The sequence below is a fragment of the Perca fluviatilis genome, chromosome 14 (assembly GCF_010015445.1).
Source record: "Perca fluviatilis chromosome 14, GENO_Pfluv_1.0, whole genome shotgun sequence".
Lineage (NCBI taxonomy): Eukaryota > Metazoa > Chordata > Actinopteri > Perciformes > Percidae > Perca > Perca fluviatilis.
In genome coordinates this window covers 35,996,350-36,023,985 of record NC_053125.1, presented here as the reverse complement: position 1 = coordinate 36,023,985, position 27,636 = coordinate 35,996,350, and the positions used below count along the sequence as shown (strand labels likewise).

Sequence of the window (27,636 nt, the reverse complement as noted above, 5' to 3'; positions counted from 1 at the left end):
TCTTATGTTTCAATTCTACATTCTTCAATTTTTGTTGCAGTTCCTCTAAAGCCTTTTTTCTTTGTCTTTTTTTATGTGCAGCTATTGCTATAATTTTCCCTCTTCAGGGTTCATACCTGAAAATGCTTGAATTTTTATGTTGTTTTCAAGGTTTGAAAAGTGCTTGAATTTTGGATAAAATGCTTGAAATTATAACTGTATTTCTTTGACAACAAATACCTAACTTACTGAATAGTTTGTTTATTAAATGGAGAAATAAAATGTTGGAGAGCCTAAAATTAAACCTGCTCGCTGTGTGAATGCAATCTGCCACCACGCCAAGACCCGCCCTAGGAAGCAGCTCGATTGGATGGGGTTAGGCATTTCACCTCGAGTGGTTAAGGTTAGGATACGATTGGTCACGGTTATGCTACCTTGCGTAAGCTTCATGGACACCTGGCCAATAAATGGTATTGAAGGGCGGGTCTTGGCGTGCCGGCAGGTTGTCGTTTCAATGAACGTTGGTTGGAAAATGAAAAATACAAATTATGGATTAAACGGGGACAAGCCCTACGAGTTGCCTCTTGTAAAGTCTGCAAAAACACGTGCAGCTTTTCACAATGGGCGAGTCTGCGCTCTCGAGTCACATGAAGTAAGTTTCAAATAAGCCAACTGAAGTAGCCTGCTGTACACGTTAGCGCCAGTTAGCGCCGATTTGTTGACGCTAGTAACTTCTAGCTAGGAATTCGCAGGCTAAGTGACTGAGAGTACTTGGTGTGATAATGTAATGTTAGTATTGCTTGTCCATTATGGCACGTTCATTTGTGGAATATGCAGTGAACATAGCCAAAGTTACATCACTGTAACGTTAACTATCCGCAAATTAAAACCTGAAACCCAGTGTATAACAATCGTTGATTGCTGAACAGAAATCGTGTCAGATGGAGTGTCATACAAGTAGCCTACTGTAAGGTTGAGGATGGCCTTATGCAATATTTATGCTGTATTCCAGTATGTAGATGTCTTGGCAATGAAGTACAATTTTTTTCAATTAATATAGGCTATTTACCAGGCAGGTGCACTGTCAGTCTTCTGGGTTAAAATGGAATTACAGGTTGTTGTTGTTGCACTGTCTCAGATTTAGTTCAAACTTTGTCTATATCAAGAATGTGTCCCAAAACCAAGGCCTGTAAAATATTTCTGTTCAAATCTTATGTCTTCAGTTTTACAGCCTGAAAATCACATTATCTGGGAAGCAATATTTGGACATTAATTCATAGTCAGCCCAAACTTTGTAGGTTGGAAGACAACCATGTCAATATGACTGAACCATTACAAGTTTGTACGGCATGCCCTAGATTTGGAAAAAAAAGTGTAAGAGGACATTAAGGGTAGCATAACCTTTCAGCAAAATCTAAGGGGGTGCACCACCTTTTTTCCTGGATTGTGACCCAGAATGACCCAGCTGCATGTTATTTGGCTCAGATCCTCCCACTCAGTGCCCCTCTCCATAGCTGTCTTACTGTATGTTATGTCATGAACCATGAAGAGGTTAAACATTTTAAAGGTGCTAATTCAGGGTTAGTGAAGTGAACCTGTCGAGTGATTTAGTTTGGGGTAATTGTTTTTACATTGACTCAGGCAGGATAGATAGCAAGCAAAGTCTTCTTAGACAGTGATACATTTTGAAAAATAAAACGTGTTTTCCTTAAATATCTGATCCTTCTGCTATTTCGAAACACAATTTTGGCTGTTTATAGTATTATGTCTGTTAATGTGACAAAAACACTAAATAATAATTTTGACTATGTATTGGTATATATTTTTATGGTGGTGTAAGGTGCTGGAAAAAGCTTTTAAAATGGACCTTAAAAGTGCTTGAATTTGACCTTAGAAAAGGTGTACGAACCCTGCTTCTTAAAACCGCCTTCATAGTATCCCATAATACAGTGCCTTGCGAAAGTATTCGGCCCCCTTGAACGTTTCGACCTTTTGCCACATTTCAGGCCTCAAACATAAAGATATAAAACTGTAATTTTTTGTGAAGAATCAACAACAAGTGGGACACAATCATGAAGTGGAACGAAATTTATTGGATATTTCAAACCTTTTAAACAAATAAAAAACTGAAATATTGGGCGTGCAAAATTATTCAGCCCCCTTAAGTTAATACTTTGTAGTGCCACTTTTTGCTGCGATTACAGCTGTAAGTGGCTTGGGGTATGTCTCTATCAGTTTTGCACATCGAGAGACTGACATTTTTGCCCATTCCTCCTTGCAAAACAGCTCGAGCTCAGTGAGGTTGGATGGAGAGCGTTTGTGAACAGCAGTTTTCAGTTCTTTCCACAGATTCTCGATTGGATTCAGGTCTGGACTTTGACTTGGCCATTCTAACACCTGGATATGTTTATTTGTGAACCATTCCATTGTAGATTTTGCTTTATGTTTTGGATCATTGTCTTGTTGGAAGACAAATCTCCGTCCCAGTCTCAGGTCTTTTGCAGACTCCATCAGGTTTTCTTCCAGAATGGTCCTGTATTTGGCTCCATCCATCTTCCCATCAATTTTAACCATCTTCCCTGTCCCTGCTGAAGAAAAGCAGGCCCAAACCATGATGCTGCCACCACCATGTTTGACAGTGGGGATGGTGTGTTCAGGGTGATGAGCTGTGTTGCTTTTACGCCAAACATAACGTTTTGCATTGTTGCCAAAAAGTTCGATTTTGGTTTCATCTGACCACAGCACCTTCTTCCACATGTTTGGTGTGTCTCCCAGGTGGCTTTTGGCAAACTTTAACCCTCAGGAACCTAAGGCCATTTTTACAATTACTTTTCCGTCTGGTTTTATTTTCTAAAAAAGCTTGTAAAACATCAACCCTGTTGTCCACAGTCAATCAATGTACATCATTTTTTTCAGGAAAAACTGGGCTTTTAGAATATTTGTGCTGTAGTGAGGTCAATTGAATGTAAAAAAAGGTTGTATGACCTTAAAAACAAATAAATAAATAAAACGGAAAATGAATCTCACAGATATTTATTGATATCACACACAGAACAATAAAAGCTAAGCCAATCTCCTGTCTAAATCAGTTCCCATATGTCTTGGGTGTCAAACTGTGAAGAAATAAACATTATAACTTATAAAGTTGACAAAATATATACATTTTTTCAAAAAAAGTCCAGACGCTTTTGCCAATAATCAAAATAATAATGTTCAAATGTATTGATATCACAAACAGAGAAATGGTACACAAGAATTTGTGTTGTCTAAAACAGTTCTATATATTTGGAGTCATCCAGTGCAAAAATAAACATAATAAACGTTATAACTCATATAACTGACAAACTATTTACATTTCTTCAAAAAAAGGCCCAAATGTATCCCAAATATCTAAACAGTGATGCCATTATCTCTCTTTTTCACTTTACTGTTTGTTATCTTCGGTTTTCGATTTCCATCGGTCCGTGAACCCACCTTTCCACTGTGACGGACCTGGATTCTCATTTGTTGAAAAACGTAAACACACTTGCAAAGCATCATGGGAGATTTATACTGGACGGCAGCTACACAGATGTAGCTGAACAAATGACCGAAAAAGTGATAAATTATGGACATCGAGTGGATAAATCTTGGATGTAAGCGTTTGGATTTATTGCTGAACAACTCCGTAAAGACGCACGAGCTCCAGGCTGGATAGAAAGCCTTCTGTAAAGGCTACGAAGATAAAACAGACATCACTGTGATCAGTAGCTTATTAGCTATTAGCTGTTGAAGTCGGCTAACAGCTAGCGCCGAAACTGACCGAAAACGAGATAAATTACGGACATCAAGTGGATAAATCTTGGATGTAAGAGTGTGGATTTATTGCTGAATAACTCCGTAAAGAGGCACAACTTCCAGGCTGGATATAAAACCTTCTGTAAAGGCTACAAAGACACCAAAGACAGGGCCGTGATGGCTAACTCGTTAGCTTTCAGCTGAAAAAAACGGTAAGAAAATCGATTAAACTTTCATTAAATAATATAAATATTTATCAGAGGTGCCGTGTTAGATCGTGGACGATCTAGACGTGCTCTCAGTGTTAAACGACACTTTTATGGATATCTTTAAGAAATGGCTTTCTTCTTGCCACTCTTCCATAAAAGGCCAGATTTGTGCAGTATACGACTGATTGTTGTCCTATGGACAGAGTCTCCCACCTCAGCTGTAGATCTCTGCAGTTCATCCAGAGTGATCATGGGCCTCTTGGCTGCATCTCTGATCAGTCTTCTCATTGTATGAGCTGAAAGTTTAGAGGGACGGCCCGGGTCTTCGTAGATTTGTAGTGGTCTGATACTCCTTCCATTTCAATATTATCGCTTGCACAGTGCTCCTTGGGATGTTTAAAGCTTGGGAAATCTTTTTGTATCCAAATCCGGCTTTAAACTTCTCCACAACAGTATCTCGGACCTGCCTGGTGTGTTCCTTGTTCTTCATGATGCTCTCTTCTCTGCTTTTACACGGACCTCTGAGACTATCACAGAGCAGGTGCATTTATACGGAGACTTGATTACACACAGCTGGATTCTATTTATCATCATTAGTCATTTAGGTCAACATTGGATCATTCAGAGATCCTCACTGAACTTCTGGAGAGAGTTTGCTGCACTGAAAGTAAAGAGGCTGAATAATTTTGCACGCCCACTTTTTCAGTTTTTTATTTGTTAAAAAAGTTTGAAATAGCCAATGAATTTCGTTCCACTTCATAATTGGGACCCACTTGTTGTTGATTCTTCACAAAAAATTACAGTTTTATATCTTTATGTTTGAGGCCTGAAATGTGGCAAAAGGTCGAAACGTTCAAGGGGGCCGAATACTTTCGCAAGGCACTGTATATGAGGTGAGACCTCATTATTATCATTAAATTCTAGGAAAACACTTATTTCTTTCCTGATGTCTTGTTTGAAACGAGGATCATTAAGTAGTTAAGTTTCCACACAGTATTTCGGGGTGTCAGGTCAAGGTCAACCGTTAGATATATAGGTGCATGGTCACTCAAATCAATTGTCCCAATATCACATGCATGTATTTTATCTTTGTCCCTTCCAAATGTTATGAAATAGTCTATTCTTGTGTATATGGAGTGAGGAGCAGAGTAGTGGGTGTAATCTCTTCTTTGTGGGAATAGGTCTCTCCATATATCAATAAGTCCCACATCCTTGAAAAGTGTGTTGACTTTTCTGTATAGAGATTTTGTTTCAGTTTTACCACTTGAGGAGTCAAGTTGTGGCTGTAGATGGATATTACCCCCCCCCCACACACACACACACACACATACACACATATTAGCAGGCCTTCTGTTATTATAATATCAATTATCTTCTGAAAAAAACCCATATCACTTCTTGGTGGTGCATAGATATTGAGTAAAGTTATGATATTTCTATCTATATTTCCCTTTATTAGAACATACCTACCCTCCTTATCTTTAATTTCAGATATTTTTTTCAAAATTGATCTGTTTAGAGATAAGAATTGCTACTCCTCTCCTATGTCCTAGCTTATATGATGAAAAAAACAAGTTAGTAAATCCCATTCTCTTCAGTTTTTCATGCTCCTTATCGTTTAAGTGGGTTTCTTGTAAATATTCCACATGTGCCCTCTCTTTCTTTATTTTAGTCAGAATTTTTGTGCGTTTGATGGGATTTAGCAGCCCGTTAACATTATATGAAATTATCTTAACCTTGCTACTAGCCATAAAATATGCATCTTTATGCTCAAACAAGTTTCAAGTGATTTACTCCCTAAAAAAAAGACAATTGTTTATTCATATCTTGACGGAAGTCCCGAATCTCCTCCAGAACTTTAGCTAGGCTAGTATTAGCCGCCGTGGCTTGGTTTGAGCTAGCCTCCCCATGAGGTGAGCTAGAAGTTTCTCGGCCAACTACCTCGGTTTGCTGTTCAGTACCTTTTTTTCCGGTTGCTTCCCTTGTTCTCGTTTTCGCCCGAGACATTTTATATACATAAATTGATTCTTGGAGGAGCTGTGCTCTTAAGCAGCCATTCGCTGTGCTGACATCACCGGAACAGTAAATGTATGTTTTTAGGCAGCTTATGCATTCAGGCAGTCCACGATCGTCTGCCACGCCTTCTCTCGCTGTTTGATTACAGCGTTACAGTTGTTTCATTACAACTTGCCTGAAAAATGTAGAATATTTCAGAACTAGAATTATAAAGAGTACATTTGCTTCAATAATAACATGTCTCCAACTGGCACATATATTCCTTATTTTTGCCTTAAATTATTGTATGAAGAGTTAAAATTGTGAGTGAGAGCAAGTTCAGGGTTTAAAGAAAGTTGTTCACTAACTCTCTTTCTGTAACTCTCTCTTTCTGTTTGTTGGTTGCTATAGAAACAGAGAGAAGGAGAGGGACCCAAACGTCACCACTGTCAGCACTGTGACAAATCCTTCACAACATCTACATATTTTAAGATTCATCAGAGAGTTCACACTGGAGAGAATCTTCACAGCTGTGATCAATGTGGGGCAGCTTTCACACTACATTATAACCTAAAAAACCATCAACGCCTTCACACTGGAAAGAATCTACACAGCTGTGATCAATGTGGGGCAGCTTTCATACGACAGAATGACCTAAAAAACCATCAACGCATTCACACTGGAGAGAGGCCATATAGCTGTGATCAATGTGGGGCAGCTTTCATACGACACAGTGTCCTAAAAAACCATCAACGCATTCACACTGGAGAGAGGCCATACAGCTGTGATCAATGTGGGGCAGCTTTCACACAACAGGGTAACCTAAAAACCCATCAACGCATTCACACTGGAGATAAACCTTACAGCTGTGATCAATGTGGGGCAGCTTTCATACGACAGAGTCAACTAAAAAACCATCAACGCATTCACACTGGAGATAAACCTTACAGCTGTGATCAATGTGGGAAAACCTTTTCTCTTAGTAGTAGCCTTAAAAGACACCAGCTTATTCACACTGGAGAGAAGCCGTATTGCTGTCAACAGTGTGTGTCAACTTTTTCTCAGAGTAGTCACCTTAAAAGACACCAGCGCATTCACACTGCCTCGTAGTGAACATGTTTCAGAGCCAAGCTGTTTCCTCCTGCCTCCTCCTCATGCCCTGATAGCTGTGTTTTATATTCTGATCTTCTCTCCACATTGAAGGCTGACCAGCAGTAACTTGATCTTCTGAACACCATGGATGTTATCTTGGCCACGACTACATATTACGCGCCCTCCCTTTGAAGGGATTAATTCTCAAAATTAGCTTTTGTTCCTGTAATAAAATATTTTGATTTCAGGGTTCAACTGCTAGCGCTATTTAACTAATGCTGCAACAAAGGAGTATTTGTTCTTAATTTTTGATGTTTATGTGAAAGAAAGCAACATGGAATAACCCAGATAAAAAAAAATTGTTTTACAATATTTAATTATTACAAAAGCGTTGAATTTAATATCACTATTGATGTCGTTAAAGCCTATTTTAGGGGTGATGAAGCTACCCAAAACAGTTCCTAGGCTCCCCCAAATAATGTTTTATTTATATTTCACGAACTGTCAGCTGGTGGAAAATGCAGAGACGGAGGCTCAACGAGCGCCTGCGTGCACGTAACGGTATGTGGACGAGTGAGGTAGAAAGTAACTGAAGAGAGAAGAGCGCCAGGCGGCATAAAAAACAAAGCAGTAAATCTGAGAAATAAAACGTTTTCACCGATTCCTCACTCGAAATGTAACTGTAGCAAGCATCTCACTATCACTAACGTTTTCCAAATTCCTATTTAGAAACAACAAATAATATATACAGCTACAAAAAGGCGGAAAGTCAAAAGTTAGACAGAATTACAAAGAGTCAATGGCTATGAAGACGATACACCGTCTTGTCTCGTATCATTGGTGTAAACTGGCAGCTTTCAGAAAGCTGCGTTGCAAGTAGCTGCAGCATTCATCACATTGCAAATCTTTGGCCTGAACTTGCTACTACTACTACTACTACTACTAATACTACTACTACTAATAATAATAATAATAATAACTTGGATTTATATAGCGCCTTTCAAGGTACCCAAGGTCGCTTAACAAATAGGGGGGGAGGGGGGTTATGGGTCAAATCACTTAGTGAAAAGAAATGTTTTGAGGTGCTTTTTGAACATGGGCAAACAATGTGTGAGTGGAATTGTTAAGACTTTTACTTTCTTAACTTGAGCTATGTTTCCTCGAGGTAAAGATAAAGAGATATTTTAGTTGGCTATGGTAAACAATAGTCTAGCTAGAGTGAATGAATGAAATACAAGAACAAACCTAGTTAGCTATCCGAAACTCTCTATTCTTTGCCATTAAGATAGCCTGCTATCTCTATAGTATTAAAAACAATATCAGTCCCCACAGAATGTTGTCACTGAAAACTAAATTTCATAGTGTCACTGGTAATGTTATTGTACCGTTATATCATTCAGCAGATGGACACTGGAATATATTGAGAGAGAGAGATGTCAGGGCAGCTGATTCTGAGGGAAGCAGCTTGATTGAGGTCAGTAACGTTAGTGGTCTACAGCAATGGTTCTCAAAGTGTGGTCCAGGGACCCCGCCAGGGGGTCCCCCAGCAAATTATTTTCGCTATAATTCCATCCATAATTAACAGATTGTTTCATAGATTTATTCATAGACTCATTCATAGTCTCTGTAATAAAACATCTAAAAGCAAAAATCCTATGAGATGACAAAATCTAAGGTATAGCCTAAAAATAATTAGGCTATGCCTAAAACAGCTGGTTGGATTCAGGGGGAAGTTTAAGAGCTGAAGAAGGCTGTGGAATTTGGTCAAAAGCTCCAAATGAGAGAATGTGAGCTTTGTGTTGAGAATGATATGTTAAAGATGTGTTCCCATTAGATGTGTTCCCATTATTTGTTTTTGTCTGCTTTATACATATTCTTGTTTTATTATTTGTAGTTTAACATTATCTTTTCTTACTTTGTGTACCTTTCAATTCATAATGTATATTTTACATTTTATATTCACTATTTGTATTTTCCGTCTCTGAATATGGTTTAACATCTGTTCAGATTTGTTCACTGTAAAAAGGAGAACTTTAAATTGCTCATCTTACTTTGATTTTGAATTAAACTGAAAAAAATACGTAATGGCATTGTAAACTATGTTAAAGTAGATACTTCAACTCACTATATTAAGTTTCTGGTGATAAGTTGGTCTCAATGCAAAATGTCTGGTGGCGCAACTTTGAAATTGTAGTTGGACTGAAGTTGAGGCCAGGTCAAGTACTCTGTGCATGCTTCATGCTAAGAACAGGGTTTCCTGAGCAGTTTTGCAGGGTTTTTTTATAGACAACTTCTGGTTCTGCTGGGAACTCTGAACACAAAAAAACAATATTAAACATATTTGACAGATTTATTTAATCAGATCTTCTTGTTCTCTTTAGTGTTTGTGTTCAAACTCTAAATGTTTGACAAGTTGTTCTGCGGTCGGAATACAAACATCATCAGGTATATATTGGAACAAAAAGACATTGTAGTGAACACATAAGTCACAACGATTAATCAGAAGATCAGCTGTTCCTCTTGATCTGTTTGGTCCGATCACTATTTGTCTGTAACTGACGTCTTTAGTTCCTCTCACTGCAGCTCGATCGCTCTCTGCAAAAGACAATTATGTTACTACGTGATGATAAGTGATGTAGCAGTCCTGTTAGTGTAATGCTACTGCAGTTCGTAATACAACAATAGTATTTCATAAAAAAGATGAATTATCAGGATACAGGAAGTCTGATTCAAATAAAAGTTTAAATTGACATTTTGGCAGGAGATTGGCGGGGTGTTTTGGTCCCAAAACAGGACTTTCCTGTCCTGGAAGTATTTATTTTAACCCAAACCACAACCTAATCCTGGTTAGACTTTTGGTGCCTAAACCCAACCGTCACAAGAGCAACATAACGGTGACTGATCGTCGTTTCACAGCATTTAAAAGAACGCCATATTTCCTCCAATATCATACGAATGCAGGCGCGTTGTGCATCAATTACACAATTTCCGTAAGATACATTAATCACATGAAATGTGGCAGGTAGATGATTTATTATTACTTCATGCTTCCTGCAGTAGCTACCAATGGTAACACTTCCAAGCCTATCATTAATATTCACTGTCTTTTAGCTCTGTTCTTTTGAGGTAAATAGTAAAACAAAAATGCATTTTTATGCAGATGATGCTGTTTTATATAGCGTTGCTGATTCTGTTTTTCAGTTTTTATTAATTTTCTTGTATTATGTTTTTTTAATCTATTTTATGTATATTCATCTTCATCTATCGCTGAATACATTTACCCAGCATGCCCTCTGAGGGTTTCCTTAGTATTTCTTTTTTTACTTAATGTTTCATGAATGTAACATTGTTGTTGATTTTAAAGTGCTAAATAAAAAAATCCATAAAAAAGTATTTCCTTGATTAATTGATTCATTAATCTTGGTAGATAAAATGTGATAATAATAATAATTATTATTAATATTATTAATATTATTTGAAGAGAACATGTTTATTAGAATAATGGTGCCAATTTTTATTTTATCCAAGAAACTCATGTTTCAGAAACAGATCAGTGTCATTGTGGAGGAGTCAGAGGGGAAGAGATGTGTGGTTTTATATTATTATTAGAGATGTCAGCAAATAGGTTTTATATTATTATTAGAGATGTCAGCAAATAGGTTTTATATTATTATTAGAGATGTCAGTAACAGGTTTTATATTATTATTAGAGATGTCAGTAAATAGGTTTTATATTATTATTAGAGATGTCAGTAATAGGTTTTTATAGAGACGTCGGTAAAACATCAGCAGTGGTCGCTCTACTGCAGGGAAAGTTTAAAGGTCATTTAAAGATTTTTTGAGTTCATCCCTCTGCAGTCAGCTACAGCTGAGTCCATTGCTACTGCCCTAAAAGAGCGTCTTGCTACTATCCTTCCTGAGGATCAGAAAAGTAAGCTCATCTGCCAGGCGTATGGTGGGGCCAGCGTGATGAGGGGTGCCACTTCAGGTGGAAAATATAAGATGTGTACCCAAATGCCCACTACATCCACTGCTACGCACATCAGCTCAACCTGATAATCCAACAGGCCACCTCTCACCAAGGTTTTGCCAGCTGTTTTTCCAAGTCACCCAAGTGGACATGTTTTCTGGATAAAGTGGTTGCCCATAGACTGCCAAGATCCAGCTCTTCATCATCTTCTCATTTGCTGTTTTGAGAGCATACAAGACCCAGGTGACTTTGACTCCAATACCATCACGTACAGTACAGGCAGGGGCGGATTGGCCATCGGGAATACTGGGAACAATCCCGAACGGCCGGTCCATTTCAGGCCGAATCTTTCATACGCCACCGGCCTGGCCGGCCGTTCAGCTGCAGCGGAGCGCTGTGTGTGTGTGTGTTTCAGTCCGGGCCAAACCAATACTTTCAATCTTGAGGGGGGATACGAGTGGCCCCTCCTAACTTGGACTGATCCTCGTTTTCCTGACATCCGATTGGCTCAAACTTCAGGCGCCGAAAAAAAGAGTTTACTTTCAGTCAGGTTTGGATTTGGTGATGTGAGGTAGGACAGTTTTAGGCTTTTAGGAGTTTTAGACCTGTATACCTGAGTTGTTTCTGTCTCCAACTTTTTGCTTTGATAAACTAATTATTTTTATTTTTTATTGTTGCACACATACACTCTCATCAGGAGAAGAGAGGAGGAGGAGCAGCAGGAGGAGAGAGGAGGAGGAGCAGCAGGAGGAGGAGAGAGGAGGAGGAGGAGGAGGAGGAGAGAGGAAGAGAAGGAAACAGACAGGTAGAGGGCCAGTGTGCAGGGCTGGGTAGGCAATCATATTAGGCATATCAATCAATCAAATATTTACATATAGGATAAAATGCCAATAGTTCCACATATTAGATAATAACTTGACTGAAGCACAGACTGAATTAGAAAATGTTTTATTCTTAGTCATATTTATAACTGATGTTCTTCTCATGCATATGATATGTAGCTGCACAATCAGTAAGCAGAGGCAGGGTCCATCACAGGGCAAGCTGAGCCAGGGAGCCAAGCTGAGAAAGTAAGGGGACAGACACAGACACACACACACACACACACATCTCTATTTTATGGGACTGCATTGTAGTTTTTGAGTATATGAATGTGAGTATTTGTAATTATTTTATCACTCCAACTGACTGTGCACATGACATGCTGGTAGTTAGTAGTATACTGTGACTTATGTGTTGGAGATTAGGTTTTGCTGACCTGGTTGTGTTCAGTGCAGTGGTGACTTGCTTATACAACCTGAGGAGGCAGGTGTCATCCTAAGGTTTCTTGAAGGTCTTCAGCGTAATCTGATTTTCTTTATACCATAAAAACACGATTAGAATTAAAATAACTGCAAAAGATCCTTCTGCTCGTGCACCAAGGGCACTCGCGTAAAAGGCCTCTCCATCTTAAAGTCCCGGGCTGAATTTCAGTCCCAGTACGGCCCTGAGTACAGGCCAAAAGTTTGGACACACCTTCTCATTCAATGTGTTTCTTTATTTTCATGACTATTTACATTGTAGATTCTCACTGAAGGCATCAAAACTATGAATGAACACATATGGAGTTATGTACTTAACAAAAAAGTGTGAAATAACTGAAAACATGTCTTATATTTTAGATTCTTCAAAGTAGCCACCCTTTGCTTTTTTTGGTAACTCTGCAAACCCTTGGTGTTCTCTCAATGAGCTTCATGAGGTAGTCACCTGAAATGGTTTTACCTTCACAGGTGTGCTTTGTCAGGGTTAATTAGTGGAAGTTTTTCCCTTATTAATAAAAAAGCAAAGGGTGGCTACTTTGAAGAATCTAAAATATAATGATTTTGGTCTATTTCCCTTCCCCAAAGGGAAAAGCTTCTAACAGAAGAACTGGGAGGCCAGAATGCATGTATGAGACTTCATTAGAAACCTACATTCTTCTAGTTTATGAAAATGGGCTGGATTAGCATGATATAACCTCTCCTAAACCTCTCCACAACCTCTCCTAAACCTCTCCACAACCTCTCCACAACCTCTCCTAAACCTCTCCACAACCTCTCCTAAACCTCTCCAAGTGACCACATTTTGCTAAATGCTTTTACTCACTTCTATACTATTAGAAAAAAAACATACTAAAGACTTAAAATGACTTCCAAAACCTTTTAACATTCATTCAAACACTGCTGATCATATTTGTTCTCATAAATCACATGGATGTGGCTGCTGGCTCTGGGAGGCGGGAGGCGGGACTTAGCTCTGCTGACCATTCATTAGGACTGGCTCGGGGTGAAAACTAAACAGAAAAGGCGGGGATAGTTTCTTTGTGTAGGCAGCAACGTGAAGAAAACAAACGTACCCAGGAACTAGGGGTGGGCGCTACTGGGAATTTTGGTATCGATCTGATACCAAGTAAATACAGGGCTAGTATCGCCGATACCAATTTCCGATTTTTACTTGTAACTCACGATCATTGAATAACTTAGTGATTTTGCCTTTAGTTAGTTGATTATCATTATGATAAAACACAGGCAATTCTAAATGTTTTTATTTACTAACTAGAACAATATAAAAAAAATGTAATGGTATAAAAATAATAAAATAATATACAGTAACAAAATATAAATATAACAAAGTCAACAACACAACCAAAAATACCTTCCATTATACACAGATATCTGTGAAAAATAAAGTCAGTTGTGCAAAATAAGTAAACAAAAGCCACAATGTATAACTAGAACTGCAAGCAGTTATGACGGGGCCCAAGCCTCCGATGCCAGTCGCCTCCGACGCCAGTCGTCCTTGGCCCCCCCCCCCGGGGAGCCGCGCCAGTCGCCCCCGATGACCCGGGAAGCTGCGCCAATGCGGGACTTGGTGAATATCGAGAGGTTTGATGCACAAGGTTCTCGGTACTCTGCCATTGCAAATGTAGTGGTTAACAGTGCGTCTTCATGCATGTACAGAGTAGCTTTAACAATTCTCTACTCAGTCCCTCCAGGATTTCGTGGCCTTTTTTTGAGATTGTTGCGGTCCAAAATGCCTGATTTCGCGGGAGCTTTTGTAAAAAATTGCGATAAAAGTTGCGATGTATTTTGTATGTTTGTTGCAATGAAGTTGCGGGAGACAGTGAAAGTTGCAAAAAAGTTGCGATTTTTTTTTTTTTTTATAGTTCTTTAAAAATAAAAAGGAAACATGTTTTGGGGAGAATAAAACTATCCTGGGCTGAGTTTTCCTAGTAATCTTACCAAAAAGGCTCAGGATGCTGCAAATGTTGGTATAATATGAAAATGGCTGGTGGATTTAAGACAAAAAAATAATACTTTATTGAATGAATCAAATTTGAAAATATCTATCAGTGGCTTGTTGATCTTTACATTGTTAGTTAATTTCCTAACCTGGCCTGGGACTCTCATTCATACAGTCTGATAAAGTATTGACTTTGACTTATCATTGCACTTACAATAACGAGCGTAGCTGTCCTCAATTTAGGTCATCGTGTCATCTCATCTTTTTCTCCTGCATCCACCGTGTGTGTTGTTTGTGTGTGTGTGTTGTGTGTGTTGTTTGTGTGTCTGTCTGTGTGTGTGCAAGCGTCAGTTGCGGAGGGAACGGAGCAGTAGCCCCACCCACTGCAGAGAGCCGACAGCCAGGTTTGAAACGGCAGCGACTTTTTAATCGTTAGTCTAAATCGTTGCACGTCTTGCAAAACAGTTTACCCCCGCTTTCGTAAAGAACATCTGGAGACTGTTTTTCACGGTGCTTTGCTGTTATTTTTGTAGCTAAATGTGAGACGTTGGCAGCACAAATGTCTGCTGCGCATGCTGCTGCATCTTCTGAACAAAACAAGGAAGTGAGTTTGCTGACGTATGACGACGCTTTGCAGGAGACCGCGATGATTGGTCAAAGTTGCAGAAAAGTTGCGGTGATTGGTCAAAATTGCGAGTCGCACCAAAGTCGCAGTGATTGGTTGAATTCGCATGAATTGGCGCGATCGCGACATCGCGAAATCCTGGAGGGACTGTCTACTATAAACAAACTTCTTAACCCCCTGACCACAGGGGACAGCAGAGAGAAATGAGAGAGTGACTGAGAGGGTGGAGGGGGGGAGGCAGGTGTGGTGGTTGAAAGAGCAGGGGAGGTGGTCAGGTTGTTGTAAATGATGTCGTAGGCGCCGATTGATGTTTTCCTCTGAGGATGCTCACAGGCGCACGTCGTTTAAAAAAAATAAAGTAGTCAAAAGTTGTTTGCATTTCAGAACCTTAGGAAATGGACAGCGGTCGACACGAACACACGCGCCTATTAACTCGATAATAAAGCCGTAAAGTAGGCTTTCAACTCAGGAAAGCGCCTCTTCTCACAAATACAGATAGGATTGGAGATCAGGGCCATTTGTAATTTGCAACAGCAGTCAGACACATTTCAAATACTACATTCATTCATTACTGACTACTGACTTGGTTTCATCTCACTATTTGTTTGTTTGCTTAATATAATTTGATTCATAAATTCATATTTTTGTTAAAATCCAACCTTTCGACTCCCTCTTTTGTTGTGGTCTCACCTTTAGGTAAAAAAGTGTCTGTGTGTTCTGTGTGTGTTCAGTGAAAAAAACTGATATGGCCCTTGATGTTAAAAAGGTCCCCCACCTGGGATTTAGGCCTTTAATTAATGTGTGTTTGTTTTCTGTCTAAGAATAATAACATTTGTAGTTATGGTCTAATTTGATACAAAGTTTTACCGCAATTTGACACACAGTAGGATACTAGGTTTGGGACAACAGCCCCAACTCCAATCAAAACAATTTTTTTTTTTTGCTCATGGTACAGAGGTGCAATGTCTCACTGTAGTTAAAATAAACAGCTCAACACATAGGGTGAAAAGAGGAGCTGCACCAATGCAGCTGCACCAACCGTGCAGTACAACAAAAATATGGTGTTTTATGAAAATTAAACATAAACATATAAAATCCTTTATAAATTAAAAAAATAAAATAAAAAACCTGAGTTCAGGTTTATTGCTGCTCCGTCCCGGGACGTCCATCAGTAACATCTGCAGAAAAGATAAAATACATTCATTGTGACTTTGCCTTTTTTATTACAATAATCTTCTTATAACCCTATCAAGAAATCATTATATTTGACTTGTCCATATTGCTGTCCCAAATGACACACTACATGTGCTAAATTGTGGGTGAATTGTAAGAGAGAGTTAGTTTTGTTTATCTATCTATGATTTGAGGAACGTCTGTCTGTCTGTCTGTCTGGGTGTTAAGCGCATATCTCTCGAACCGTTGGTCTGATGGAACTTGACAGGTGTCTTGCTAGGGGCACGAGTAAGTGCAGTGCCAAGTTTGACGTTGTTTGGATTAGAAATGCAAAAGATATCGTTAAATATATCGGGAAAAGAAGCACACATTGGTTTTTGCCGCTCTAGCCGCTGGCCACTCCCCCTCTCACACTGAGGACACAGAGAGCAGCGGAGCTTTCGCAGCTACAATGTGACATACACCTCAGACCCACAAAAATGTGCAAAGTAGCACTACTTTGGACTGTCTTTGATTTTGAATAAACAAACGACAATTCCCGAATTTAAGGATGTATCTGAATCCCACACATGCAAGGCGCAACCACACAACAAGTGCTGACAGAGCGTGATCCCACTTATAGGCAGGCTATCTATCTTATAAAGTGAGACGTATCTGTGTGTGTCCGTGTTTGGGGAGGTAACCTACACATCAGCAGACGCCACTTTCAGAACGCTTTAGAACAGCGGGGGGACTTTTTTCCTGCTGTTGTATTAAATTGCTGTGAGCTGACAGAATATAACGTAGCCTAATCTTGGAGATTATTCCTTCACATAGCGGTGCAATGCGATAAAATCTCAGAGTTGAACCAGGCATATACATCAATTTTCATCAGACTCCCCCTGGGTCGGGTTAATAAGTCGCCAAAATAATTCCACGAATCAAATCCCCTACTTCCCTGTTAACCGTCAAGCCAATAAACCTGTATGGAAATGAACACCTCTGCTGAAATGTTAAATTCGTTAACGATCCGACAAAATACAACACCGTGTCTCTCTCTCTCTCTCTCTCTCTCTCTCTGCGCGGACACGGTCTGGTTCTGGTGGTTGATAAACCAGATATGTGCTGTTTAGCGCTCATAACGGGCCGGGTGGGTAGCGCACTGCCATGAGTCCATGACGCTAATGTCTGATTACTATCTGATATTTTGTGATTACATTCTGAATCTGCAGCGTTCTCTCTCAGGTAAATACAGTAGTACAACGTCTTCCTTTGATGTAGAAGTAGCCTACACTGTAAGTCAGTAGTAGGTTATAGAGTGGAGTTGCATATTAAGTGGTTTGGGGTCCTTTTGTAAGTCATTTTGGGGTACAATTTGGTTTTTATGAATTCTACAAGCAGCAATACCGCAGACCAAGCAATTACCGGTTCCACACGGGCACTGCACTAGTAATGTGAATTCCAGGATGGGCAACATCTGCAAGAAAGATAAAAAGTATGCCTTTTTTAATCACTATAATCTTATAATAACCCTATCAAGAAACCATTATATTTCACACACTACATGTGCTAAATTGTGGGTGAATTGTAAGAGAGAGTCAGTTATGTTTATAATGTTAATTCCAGGATGGTAAATCAATTTTCACCTCTCTGTACTGTGCTTTCCTCCTGTTCCCTCTGCTCTGCCTCAGCCTGGGAAACGTCTGCAAGGAAGATAAGAAGTATGCCTTTTTTAATCACTATAATCTTATAATAACCCTATCAAGAAACCATTATATTTCACACATGTGCTAAATTGTGGGTGAATTGTTACAGAGATTGTTCATAATGTCAATTCCTGAACAGAAAATCTTTATTTTCACTTGTCTTTGTTGCTGCTAGTAACATTTGTTGTTAAGCTGGTTTTGATGCAAATTAAGGGACTGCTTTAAGTTAATAGCCTATCCTTTTAAAAGAGTAACAACCAAGTAACATGAGCTATTACTTGAGAATATGCTGCACTATGCATATTTATTCATGTATTACAGACCACAATTTGCATATACTGTATTTTGACTCTTTACTATATCTCAGCAGTGATAGAGATTGTCTATTCATTCTTGTTGTGTTATTACTTCATCACTTTCACATATCCTCCGACTTTCTTACACTTCACTTTGCGTCGACCTTGTAATGTCGACTTAATGTGCATTTTATGTAGCCTTTTGTATTCTGTATTGTATTGATGTATTTATGTATAATTTTCTTATATCTACTTTATGTGTATTTTTCTTATTTTGATGTGCATACATTGCTTTTGAGTTGCTGTAACAAAGGAATTTGCTCAGTGTGGAATTAATAAAATCTATCTTATCTTATGGTTATTGGTCTGGCCACCCAGTTACCTGACTCTAGTCAAAACTTTTTTTCTTTTTTTAACAGGTAGTATTACACAGTCATACCATCACAGTCATAGCTGTGACATTATGCGGCATAACTAAACCCTTACTGTTGTTATTAAAAGCGGCTGTCAAGTGGAACAGCTCAAGCTCCACTTGTTCACGCAACGCGTCTCTCTCCCGTCGACGGGCCTCCCGCTCCTGCTCCAATGTTCGCCGGAGCCATCTTTCACGGGATACAACAGCCCTCCTGCGTCGATGCTCCCGGCACACCACGTCCATTATGCCAGTGATGGCAGCCATCATTTGGGGGAACAAGGTGTGCCGGGGCGCGTCAGGGTCTCTGCAAGCATACTGCAATTACAAAAGAAAGAGTGTCATACAACTGCATGATCAAACACTTTACACAATTAATATTGAGACATGGAACAATTTATTGAATGAATTATATTTTTCATTGTTGGATGTGTTTGTTTTATGGTTTAATCAGATTTAATATCATTATAATATTTCATTATCAAAGCTGAGAAGGGGGGGGATACAGTTTCAGAGAAAGAAACACCTTTTTATGATAATAAAGAGGCGTGGTTTATGTCATAGGCTGTGTATCTGTGTTATTACATTAGTGTTACATGACAGTGATATAATCAAAAGATGTACCCTGGGATTCATTGAAAACTTTTAATTTTCTTGAAAAACAAAACAACTAAAATGTATTAAATGTAAATGATAATTATTTCTGACACAATTTATTGTACAGCTAAATGTTGAGTTGTTGCTATTATGCATGTGTCATGCAGGCAGTTTGCAAGCTCTAACTTGTTAACATGGAAGCCGAAATAAAAACTGACAGTTGACACGTTCATGACATGCAGACATCAATCCAATCACAAAAACACCATTTAGCCTACCGCACATAGCTGTAGGGCTTGATGAGCCCTCTCTATGTCCTCATCTGCTACGCCTGGGACTTGCATTGGTGAAGCCATCTGAAGAAATAGAGGCAAAAAAATCATGTATTTTAGCCATTATGCTAACCTGCCATGTGCTTTTTGGATTAGTCAACCTTGATCTAATGGGCTTTCAGAAAGTCTGCAATTAGCCTACACACAGTGGAACAATACACGGCTAAGCCATATGTTTAATAAAAACATAAAACATCTGTAAAAAGTGCAATATCTAGACATTCTTACTTACTTCAGTCGCAGTAGTCCAACTTAATGTTAAATGGGATTTCCCGATCCGTATCACCTTTTTTTCTGTGAGATGTCACGTGATCAAGAGCAGCAGCAGAGAAATGCACGGAATTTTTTATTTTTCTAGGATTTAAAAGTTTAACCAGACATACTTAAAATATTTTAGTAAATGGCTTACATAATTTCTGAGGCAAAATAATATGTTTCGAAATATTTTTCTGCTATTAGTGTCATGGAATATTCCAGTTTGATGACATCACCACGTCACGTACTACACTATAAAAGACGTGGGTACGATTTTGAACTTGCCTTTGGTCCGTTACGCACCACATAAACAGACTAAGGTTCCCTTTGAGAGCAATCTCACTGCTACACAGCACTGTTAAGGATAAACGTCTTCGTCTGGACGGTAAGTTTATTTTTAACGTCAATTGCAATTGTTGTGAATTTGGTACTAAATGTTAGCTTGCTAGCTTGTTTGGGTGTAATGTTAGCCCGGTTAGCATACAAGGCTTACCTGTCGTAATTACACCGTGTATATTTGTGTATGTGTTACGGCTTAAGAAAGAAGAAACAATGCAAAACTCTTTGACTTTTATTTTAATTACAGGTTTTTGCCTCATCTGTTTGTTCACATGTGTAGTTATGTTTGTGTGTGAGTGGGGGTGTGGGTGGTTGAGGTAGCTAAACGTTAGCTAGCTAGCTGGTTCGTTCGGGTCTATGTTAGCCTGTTAGCTTGCTTGTGTTACCTCAGTATCTAGCTATAGCAAGGATTACTATATATATATATATATATATATATATATATATATATATATATATATATATATATATATATATATATATATTTAAATAATTAGTGAAATAATATTTTCACAGTGGAAGAGGAATTTTAGCTCTGTTTCTATATGCCATGTTGAGCACATACGCTCCCCTCTGGGCAGCCATGTCTGTTTTAGTCTTCCTGTCTGTGTTGTTGTCGGGTTGTGCTCACTGAGTCTGTATCTACTTTTTTGTAGCTTTTAGTTTAATATTAGTAACTGTGGTCAGGTAGTCTGCCACGTACTATCTTTAGGGACAGATAGCACTGCATTTTGCTTTTGCGTTTGAACAGGGTCAGTTAGTGAATTGAGGGGACTGTGGGGCTTTCTGCTGATAGGAGTGGCGGTCATTGTTTTTTAGGTGTAGTTGATATTTGATTGCACTTCTGTGAATTTTGATGAATAATGTGATTTGGCCTAATTCACCTCTGCAGGCGTTGGGGTTTTTTCTGTGCATCTGTAATAGTTTTGCAGTACTCTAGATTCAGGATTATAACTGGGTTTCTGTCCAAATGGGCGGGATTCTGGTAGGAAATGGGACCCAACACTCACTACCATAGAGGGGAATTGGTTCTATTATAGTTTCAAATGATTCGAGCCAGATGTATTGTAATGTAGATTTGATGTTTTATTGCATATAATGCCCTGTGTGATTTTTCTTCTCAGTTCCATTACTGCTGGGTTAAAACTTCCAGTTGTACTCTGTAATCGGTACAGTTGTGTAATTTATATGTTCCTAATGTGAAGCTGCCTCTGTGTTTCTGTGTCTCTCGGTCTCTTTCTGTGTCTTTGTCTAAGTGATTTAATTTAAGCCATTTGCAGTTTCACTGTACTGGCTGTGTGTACTAACTTGCATGTCTTAATCTTTGAGACAAGTATATGTTATTATTTTGGTTATTCTGATATTTATGTGGTCCGTTGGATTTACATTTATTTAGAATGCCTCGTCTCAAGGGTCACAACCGTTCGCTAGCTGCAAATGAGAGGATGGGCAAGTGGTGGCGTCTCAACATGGAGCTGCATCATCATGGTGACACGTTTGTGCCACGTGAGTAAATTATGCATATAGTAAATTGTTTGCTACCTGGCTCGGGCTGTGACGGTATAGTTTTTTTCTTACCGCGGTGAATAAGCAACGTATCACCGCGGTATGGCGGTTAACCGCAACCCCCTTAAGAGAGTAGCGTAAGTTAGAGCAAGAATAGCAGGGTGCCTTAAGTGTGTGATGTCAGTGCTCGTGTAGTCGGTGGGAGGACGCGACGGTAACGCGAGTAGTGTAGGGGTAAAGCAGCTGAAGAAAAGTGAGAGGAAAAAGAGATAACAAAGATGATGTAAAGTGAGTTAAACGTGAACAATAAAACGACAAGCTTCTCAAGACACGGTGACTTTATCTGTTGTCAATACTGCCAGTCGAGTGAATAGCGTTACCCCCGAAAAAGCATCGGCTTAAACCATACAACATATGTTGCAGTCATAGACTGTATCAAAAGATTGCAGTGTTTCCATTTCAGCTCAATGTCAGAGTCTTTACTGTGTCTTGCTGTCATTTAAGGCCGCGTTGCCTTTTCTTCTCTCCGTTGATCTATTCCACAGACAGGTCAGAAAGCTCTATTGTCGATAAAGTTAAAAATAAAGTAATTGTTAGCCGACAATGGCGAGTGCAGACACTTCGCAGCACAGCAGTCTAGCAGCTGAGCAGACAGAGAGCAGAGAGGGCAACTCGGCACTCCGCCAACTTGTTGCTCTCACTACCAACATGAGCTGCTCTGTTTAGGCTACAAAACGTGCATGCAGGCTGAAATGTAACCGTGCGGTTTTGTCAGGATTAATCTATGAACAGAAGGAAACTCCGCTAGCTGCTAGGCTAAAGTGCAATGGTAAACACTGCAGCGGTAATGTCCACCTCTGCTGGGAACAGAGAAACACCTTTGCCTTCCCAACTGTGTATTATATTAAACGTTACCTGTAGTAGTAGTAGTAGTAGTAGTAGTAGTAGTAGTAGTAGTAGTAGTAGTAGTAATCAAATAAAACCGTTTAGTTTAAAATATGCTACGCTATTTGAAATAACAGCCATTTCGAGCCGCGCCTTCAATTTCTCAACTCTGTCACATCGCTCTCACACACACACACACACACACACACACACACACACACACACACACACACACACACACACACTGCCCCGGCACCGCCCTTCCACTCACGTCACGTTTTTTAAATCCCCTACAGCGCGAAACAAGTCCCGCAAATGCGGCGCAGAGGATCTTGTATGTAATCGGAGGACAAATGGCTCCTTAGTTTCGAAATAGTTTGGGTACAAGCCAGGTGATCGCGTTTAAAATAAAGTTGTTTGTCTAGCGTTAGAAGCTCATTAGAAACATTGCCGCGGCTCATTTGAGAAATGACAGCTCCGAAGAGACGCCGCTTTAGTTTGAGTGTAGTGCTAACAATAATAAAGAAAGATGATGATCATCATCACCTTATCTGTTACCACTGAAATGCAGATGTAACGTGTTTCCAATCAATCAATGTGCGACCCAAATTTATTTTATGAGCTTGGGGAAGAAATGATACTAATTAAATAAATACACAAATAAAACGTTTAAGGCGAACTATAATTACATTTTTGTACAGCACTCTTGCGATGCAAGATGCCCGTTTTCCTCCAGCAATGCTGGAAGAGGACCCGATGTCGCCGCAGCGGCACTTAACTTTGCCGTGTCCAGGTTTACGGCAGCAGCAGCGTGAGGACGGCGCCTTCAACCAGCCCACGGCGGCCACGGCGGCCAGCTACAGCGCTACTGCGCCGCCGGGGAGCTCAGACCTGCCAACCTTGAGAAACTTTTTTGAGTAGCAACTTACGGATTTATTGTCGAAGTTCTGGTTCATGAACACGGCGGCACGCACGCGGAATAAATGTGCCATTATGTGGATAAATCTTGGATGTAAGCGTTTGGATTTACTCCGAAAAGAGGCACAAGTTCCAGGCTCGATAGAAAACCTTCTGGAAAGGCTACAAAGACACCAAAGACACCCCCGTGATGGCTAGCCCCTTAGCTATTAGTAGGACAAAACGGTAAGCAGCTACAATAAATTGTTCAGAAATTATATAAATATTAATCGGAGGTCGCGTGTGCAAAGTGTACAGCTGTTTTTGCAAATGATAATTGACTCCTTCAATGATATCAGTTAAGAGCAGTAGTTCATAAATGTATATTTTTAGACTAACATTCAGTCGGTCTGCTATTATCTGCCACTTTAGTTTTGTTTTTACAGAGGGCGAGTTTCCTTCTCTACATATTATATGCTTTGCTTCCTTGTATATATGGACATAGAAAATAAAGACACTGAAGAACTTGGACTCTGAAATCTAGAAACTATAAAGATAATTAAGTGATAAACTCAATGCACACTGTAAACATGACTAACAGTGTATTAATCAGTTTTTAAAAAACAGCAAAATATAATGATCTAATAATATTTACAAAAAACATTGGGGTGTCCTCTCTCTGGTCCAGTGAACTAAGACTATAACTAAGGAGGATTGTACAATTAGGATAGGTTTTATAATTGTACAATCCTCTGAAATTATAGTCCCAGTTTACTGGACAGAACACACACTGTGTGCTAAGAATGCCAAATACAATGCACATGGAAAAGTAATATACTGTACATGATCCTTTATTGTCAAAGAATACAAAAATAAATAGATCATCTAAAAATATGTATTGTCTCTGACCAGTCTGCTGTTGTTAGAACCATTATAGAACAGGCATGAAAACCGGTCAGGGGTGAAAAAGGTGAGAAGGATATTACCCCTCAAGGGGGGTCCGGGGGCATCCTCCCCCGGAAGAAAAATTTAAATATACCATATTTTAAAGCATCAATCTGATGCATTTTGAGATGCATTTTTTGCCAACCAAGTGTAATATTTCAATATGCACTCATTCAAGTTAAACAGTTAAAGTGTTTCTTTAACAGTTAAAAGACTTCTGACATTACACCATTATAAAAGTCATAATTTTTAAAAACTAAAAAAGTTTTGGATCAATTTCTACTTCTTCCAATCATATGTTAAATTAAGAGTCAATGTGGATTTACATATTGCAATAATAATATATAATATTAAAACTAAACTTTACTACCTTGGCCAGGTCATCATCAAAAAAGAGAATTAGTACATTCATGATTTTGTCCATGTTGATAATAGCTGCTTTATTTACATTTATTAAAAACGTTGCATTGTTTATCTTTTCATATAGCTAGACGTCTAAACTCTGGGACGTAAATACCTGCTATGCTAATTCCAAACACACAGCTTTGTCAAGGCAGTTTGGGCTTCAGTGACAGTTACACAGTGCCCATCGTTAATGACAAATCATGTTCCGCTATGAACGTGCACACACTGATTGTTTGTATCACGGTCGGTCAGTGAAGGCACAGTCGCAGCGGTAGCGGTCGTTGCCGATAACGTACTCGTATGACAGAGTGCACGGACCGAAGCTGTGACTAGCCAGCCCTGTCTTACCGCTGCAGCCGTCCAGTCTTCCTTCAACATGCGCTGCAGAAGACCCCCCTCCCTCAGTTTGGAGTTACCCGGCTTCTCTATCGTCAGAAATGACTGGGAGCCCAAGCGTAGTGGCAAGCAGAAAGGTGGGGGCCTTGCACTGTTCATCAACAATAGATAGATAGATAGATAGATAGATAGATAGATAGATAGATAGATAGATAGATAGATATAGATAGATTTCTGGGACTCTTCAGTCTGGAGTAAGCTCAGTGACAATGAAGAGCCAGTAAGGTTACCAAGCAGCAGCTATATGAGCCCAGAACTCCAGTTTGGGCAGGTAGGGTTGATCATTGACTGAATATTATAAGAATTAATAAGAGTGTGGTGTTGACCTGCTCTATATGAAAAATGCCCTGGGATAATTAATGATGCCAGATGATTCACCACTACCATAATGATACTGACTTGACTTAATCAGAAAGCTTTGTAAAAAGGAGAGATTTGTGCTGAGAATTATGACAATTTATAAAATGTGATTTAGTGTCAGAAGCAGAGCCAGTAGTGTGCATTAGGGATAGCTGCTGTCAGTGTGGATGGCACATCTACTGTAAGCTGTTGTATCAGTGTGTGTGAACAAGCAAACATGATCAGATTAGCTACAATATAATCACTTTTTATGCCCAAATATTACTTGTAACCCATTATGAAAGTTATATTTAATATTCAAAGGAAAAATAGATTATGGTGTCATTAGAAAGTGCATTACAATGATTATTGTTCTTTTTTTAATCTGTGATTACTTATTTGCACAGAAACAGATTCTGATATTGTTCATCATCATTGGGTTGTTGTTAAGATGTTAACTTTTCTAATAAATCTACATTGTGAAGCAACACTTGGTGATATTTTACAAAATACACCGAATTACAAGGATGTAGAGATCAGGGCGCTATTGCAGACTTATATACTAAGGTTTTGATTACATTTTTTTTTTAATATAGTCATTCGTGAAGTGAAGTGGGCCTTTCTAAGGCATGAAAATCCAGGGCTGAAAATGAGTCCCAATCCGGCCCTGAGCCGAACCCGAATACGGTATTCGGAAAGGCACAAATAACGTGTTTTTTACGAATACTTATTTCGAACAAATACTTTAAAAAATATTTGTATTCGGGAACAAGAAAAACTTTATATGAAAAAGCTGCGTTTCCTCATGAGACGGCAGTGCCAGCCCGGATGAGTGAGTGACGTTCAGGAGTCGGGAAAAGAGTAAAAGAGGTGACTGACACAGGCTGCTCCGCACAGCAACAGAGAGGGCTCGGCTGAGCGAAAAAACACTTAACTGCATCACTATTTTTGTTGAATAGATTTGTTGTACCTTAACTGGGTTCCGGAGGCAGTTTATAACTTTCGGGAAGCGAAGTTTGATCGGGAGATTATTCCATTACGCTGCGTTATTGACGTCTGCAGTCGGGTGCTCTCATGTTCGCTCTGTTTACATAGCTCTGTTAGCTCGGTCATTTAGACAATAGTCTGTTGACAGAGTAACGTTAACGTTCGGTTAAAAAGGTTAAAAAAATGATTGTGTAGGTGTGTCGAATTGTATGCACTTGTGGGAGTTATATGGTACGTTTAAGTTACTCTGTCTTTTGCAGACAGCAAAATGTAGGCTATAGGCTAGGCTAGTTAACCTTAGCATAGCTACCCGTCACTCATTAACTTAACTGAAACTCCCCACATGGATTTGGGCAACCAAATAGAAAAGAGTGTGGCTGCTGCTGAGCCATCTCTTGGTCCTCCACCAGCCAGAAAAACTTGTTCTGTGTGGAAGCATTTTACAGTCATTGCTGCAGATAAAACCAAAGTGATATGTAATGTGTGCAAAAGTCAAATAAGCAAAGGCAGAGATATCAAACATCTGTCAACATCTGCTATGCATAATCGCATGCACTTAAAGCATCCTCTCCTCCTGGTACTGTCTGCCAACCCCCCCACAAGCACTAATCCCCCCACCAGCACCAACTCATCATCACAGCCACGTTCTGCCCCTGCAAGTCAGTTTCAATCACCTACCGGTATATTAGCTGGCATAATTATTATAATGGATATAATTAAAGAATACTTACACTTTAACGTAAATTAGAAGTGTAATGCAAAAAAAATGGAATTTTCCACCTATTTTTAATTTTACTCGAATACAAATACAAATACTTTTCCCCCCTCAACAAATACAGATACAAATGTATGGTGGGAGGAGCTGTGTGTGTGTGTGTGTGTGTGTGTGTGTGTGTGTGTGTGTGTGTGTGTGTGTGTGTGTGTGTGTGTGTGTGTGTGTGTGTGTGTGTGTGTGTGTGTGTGTCTTCTAAATATCCCCAGAGCCGTTCATCCTACTTCACCCTTGGCCTCCTGTAGTACTGTAGTTTTTGTTGAAGACTACAGTTTGTGTCTGAACCAATAGGAAGGATGCAGGTTGGTGATGTCATAGGGCCCTCTGAGCTCCAGAGGCTGAGGACACACAGACATTATTATATTATTATATTATTATTTAGGACTTCAGACTGAACATGCTGAAGATATCATCAGCAACCTTCTCCGCGGCGCTGGACAGGATCACACTCTGAAACACAAAGAGGCGAGTCAGGACACAGCCAATCAGGACGTCCTGTCACAGGGA

General features: G+C 39.4%; 2 protein-coding genes and 2 pseudogenes across 2 annotated transcripts in view; 3 read left to right on the top strand and 1 right to left on the bottom strand.

Moving 5' to 3' along the window:
* The window catches only part of LOC120572754, a 572,223-nt pseudogene that overhangs the window by 88,830 nt on the left and 455,757 nt on the right, over nt 1-27,636 (bottom strand).
* Nucleotides 1-27,636, top strand: part of LOC120572762 (zinc finger protein 2-like) — a 109,183-nt gene that overhangs the window by 4,148 nt on the left and 77,399 nt on the right. The window lies entirely within an intron of this gene.
* LOC120572791 overlaps nt 1-27,636 on the top strand; it is a 363,596-nt pseudogene that overhangs the window by 300,948 nt on the left and 35,012 nt on the right.
* On the top strand, nt 5,874-8,874 carry LOC120573497 (zinc finger protein 829-like). The gene is made up of 2 exons (XM_039823255.1): nt 5,874-5,878; nt 6,422-8,874. The coding sequence occupies exons 1-2, from the start codon at nt 5,874-5,876 to the stop codon at nt 7,068-7,070; spliced, it is 654 nt and encodes a 217-aa protein (XP_039679189.1). The 3' UTR covers nt 7,071-8,874.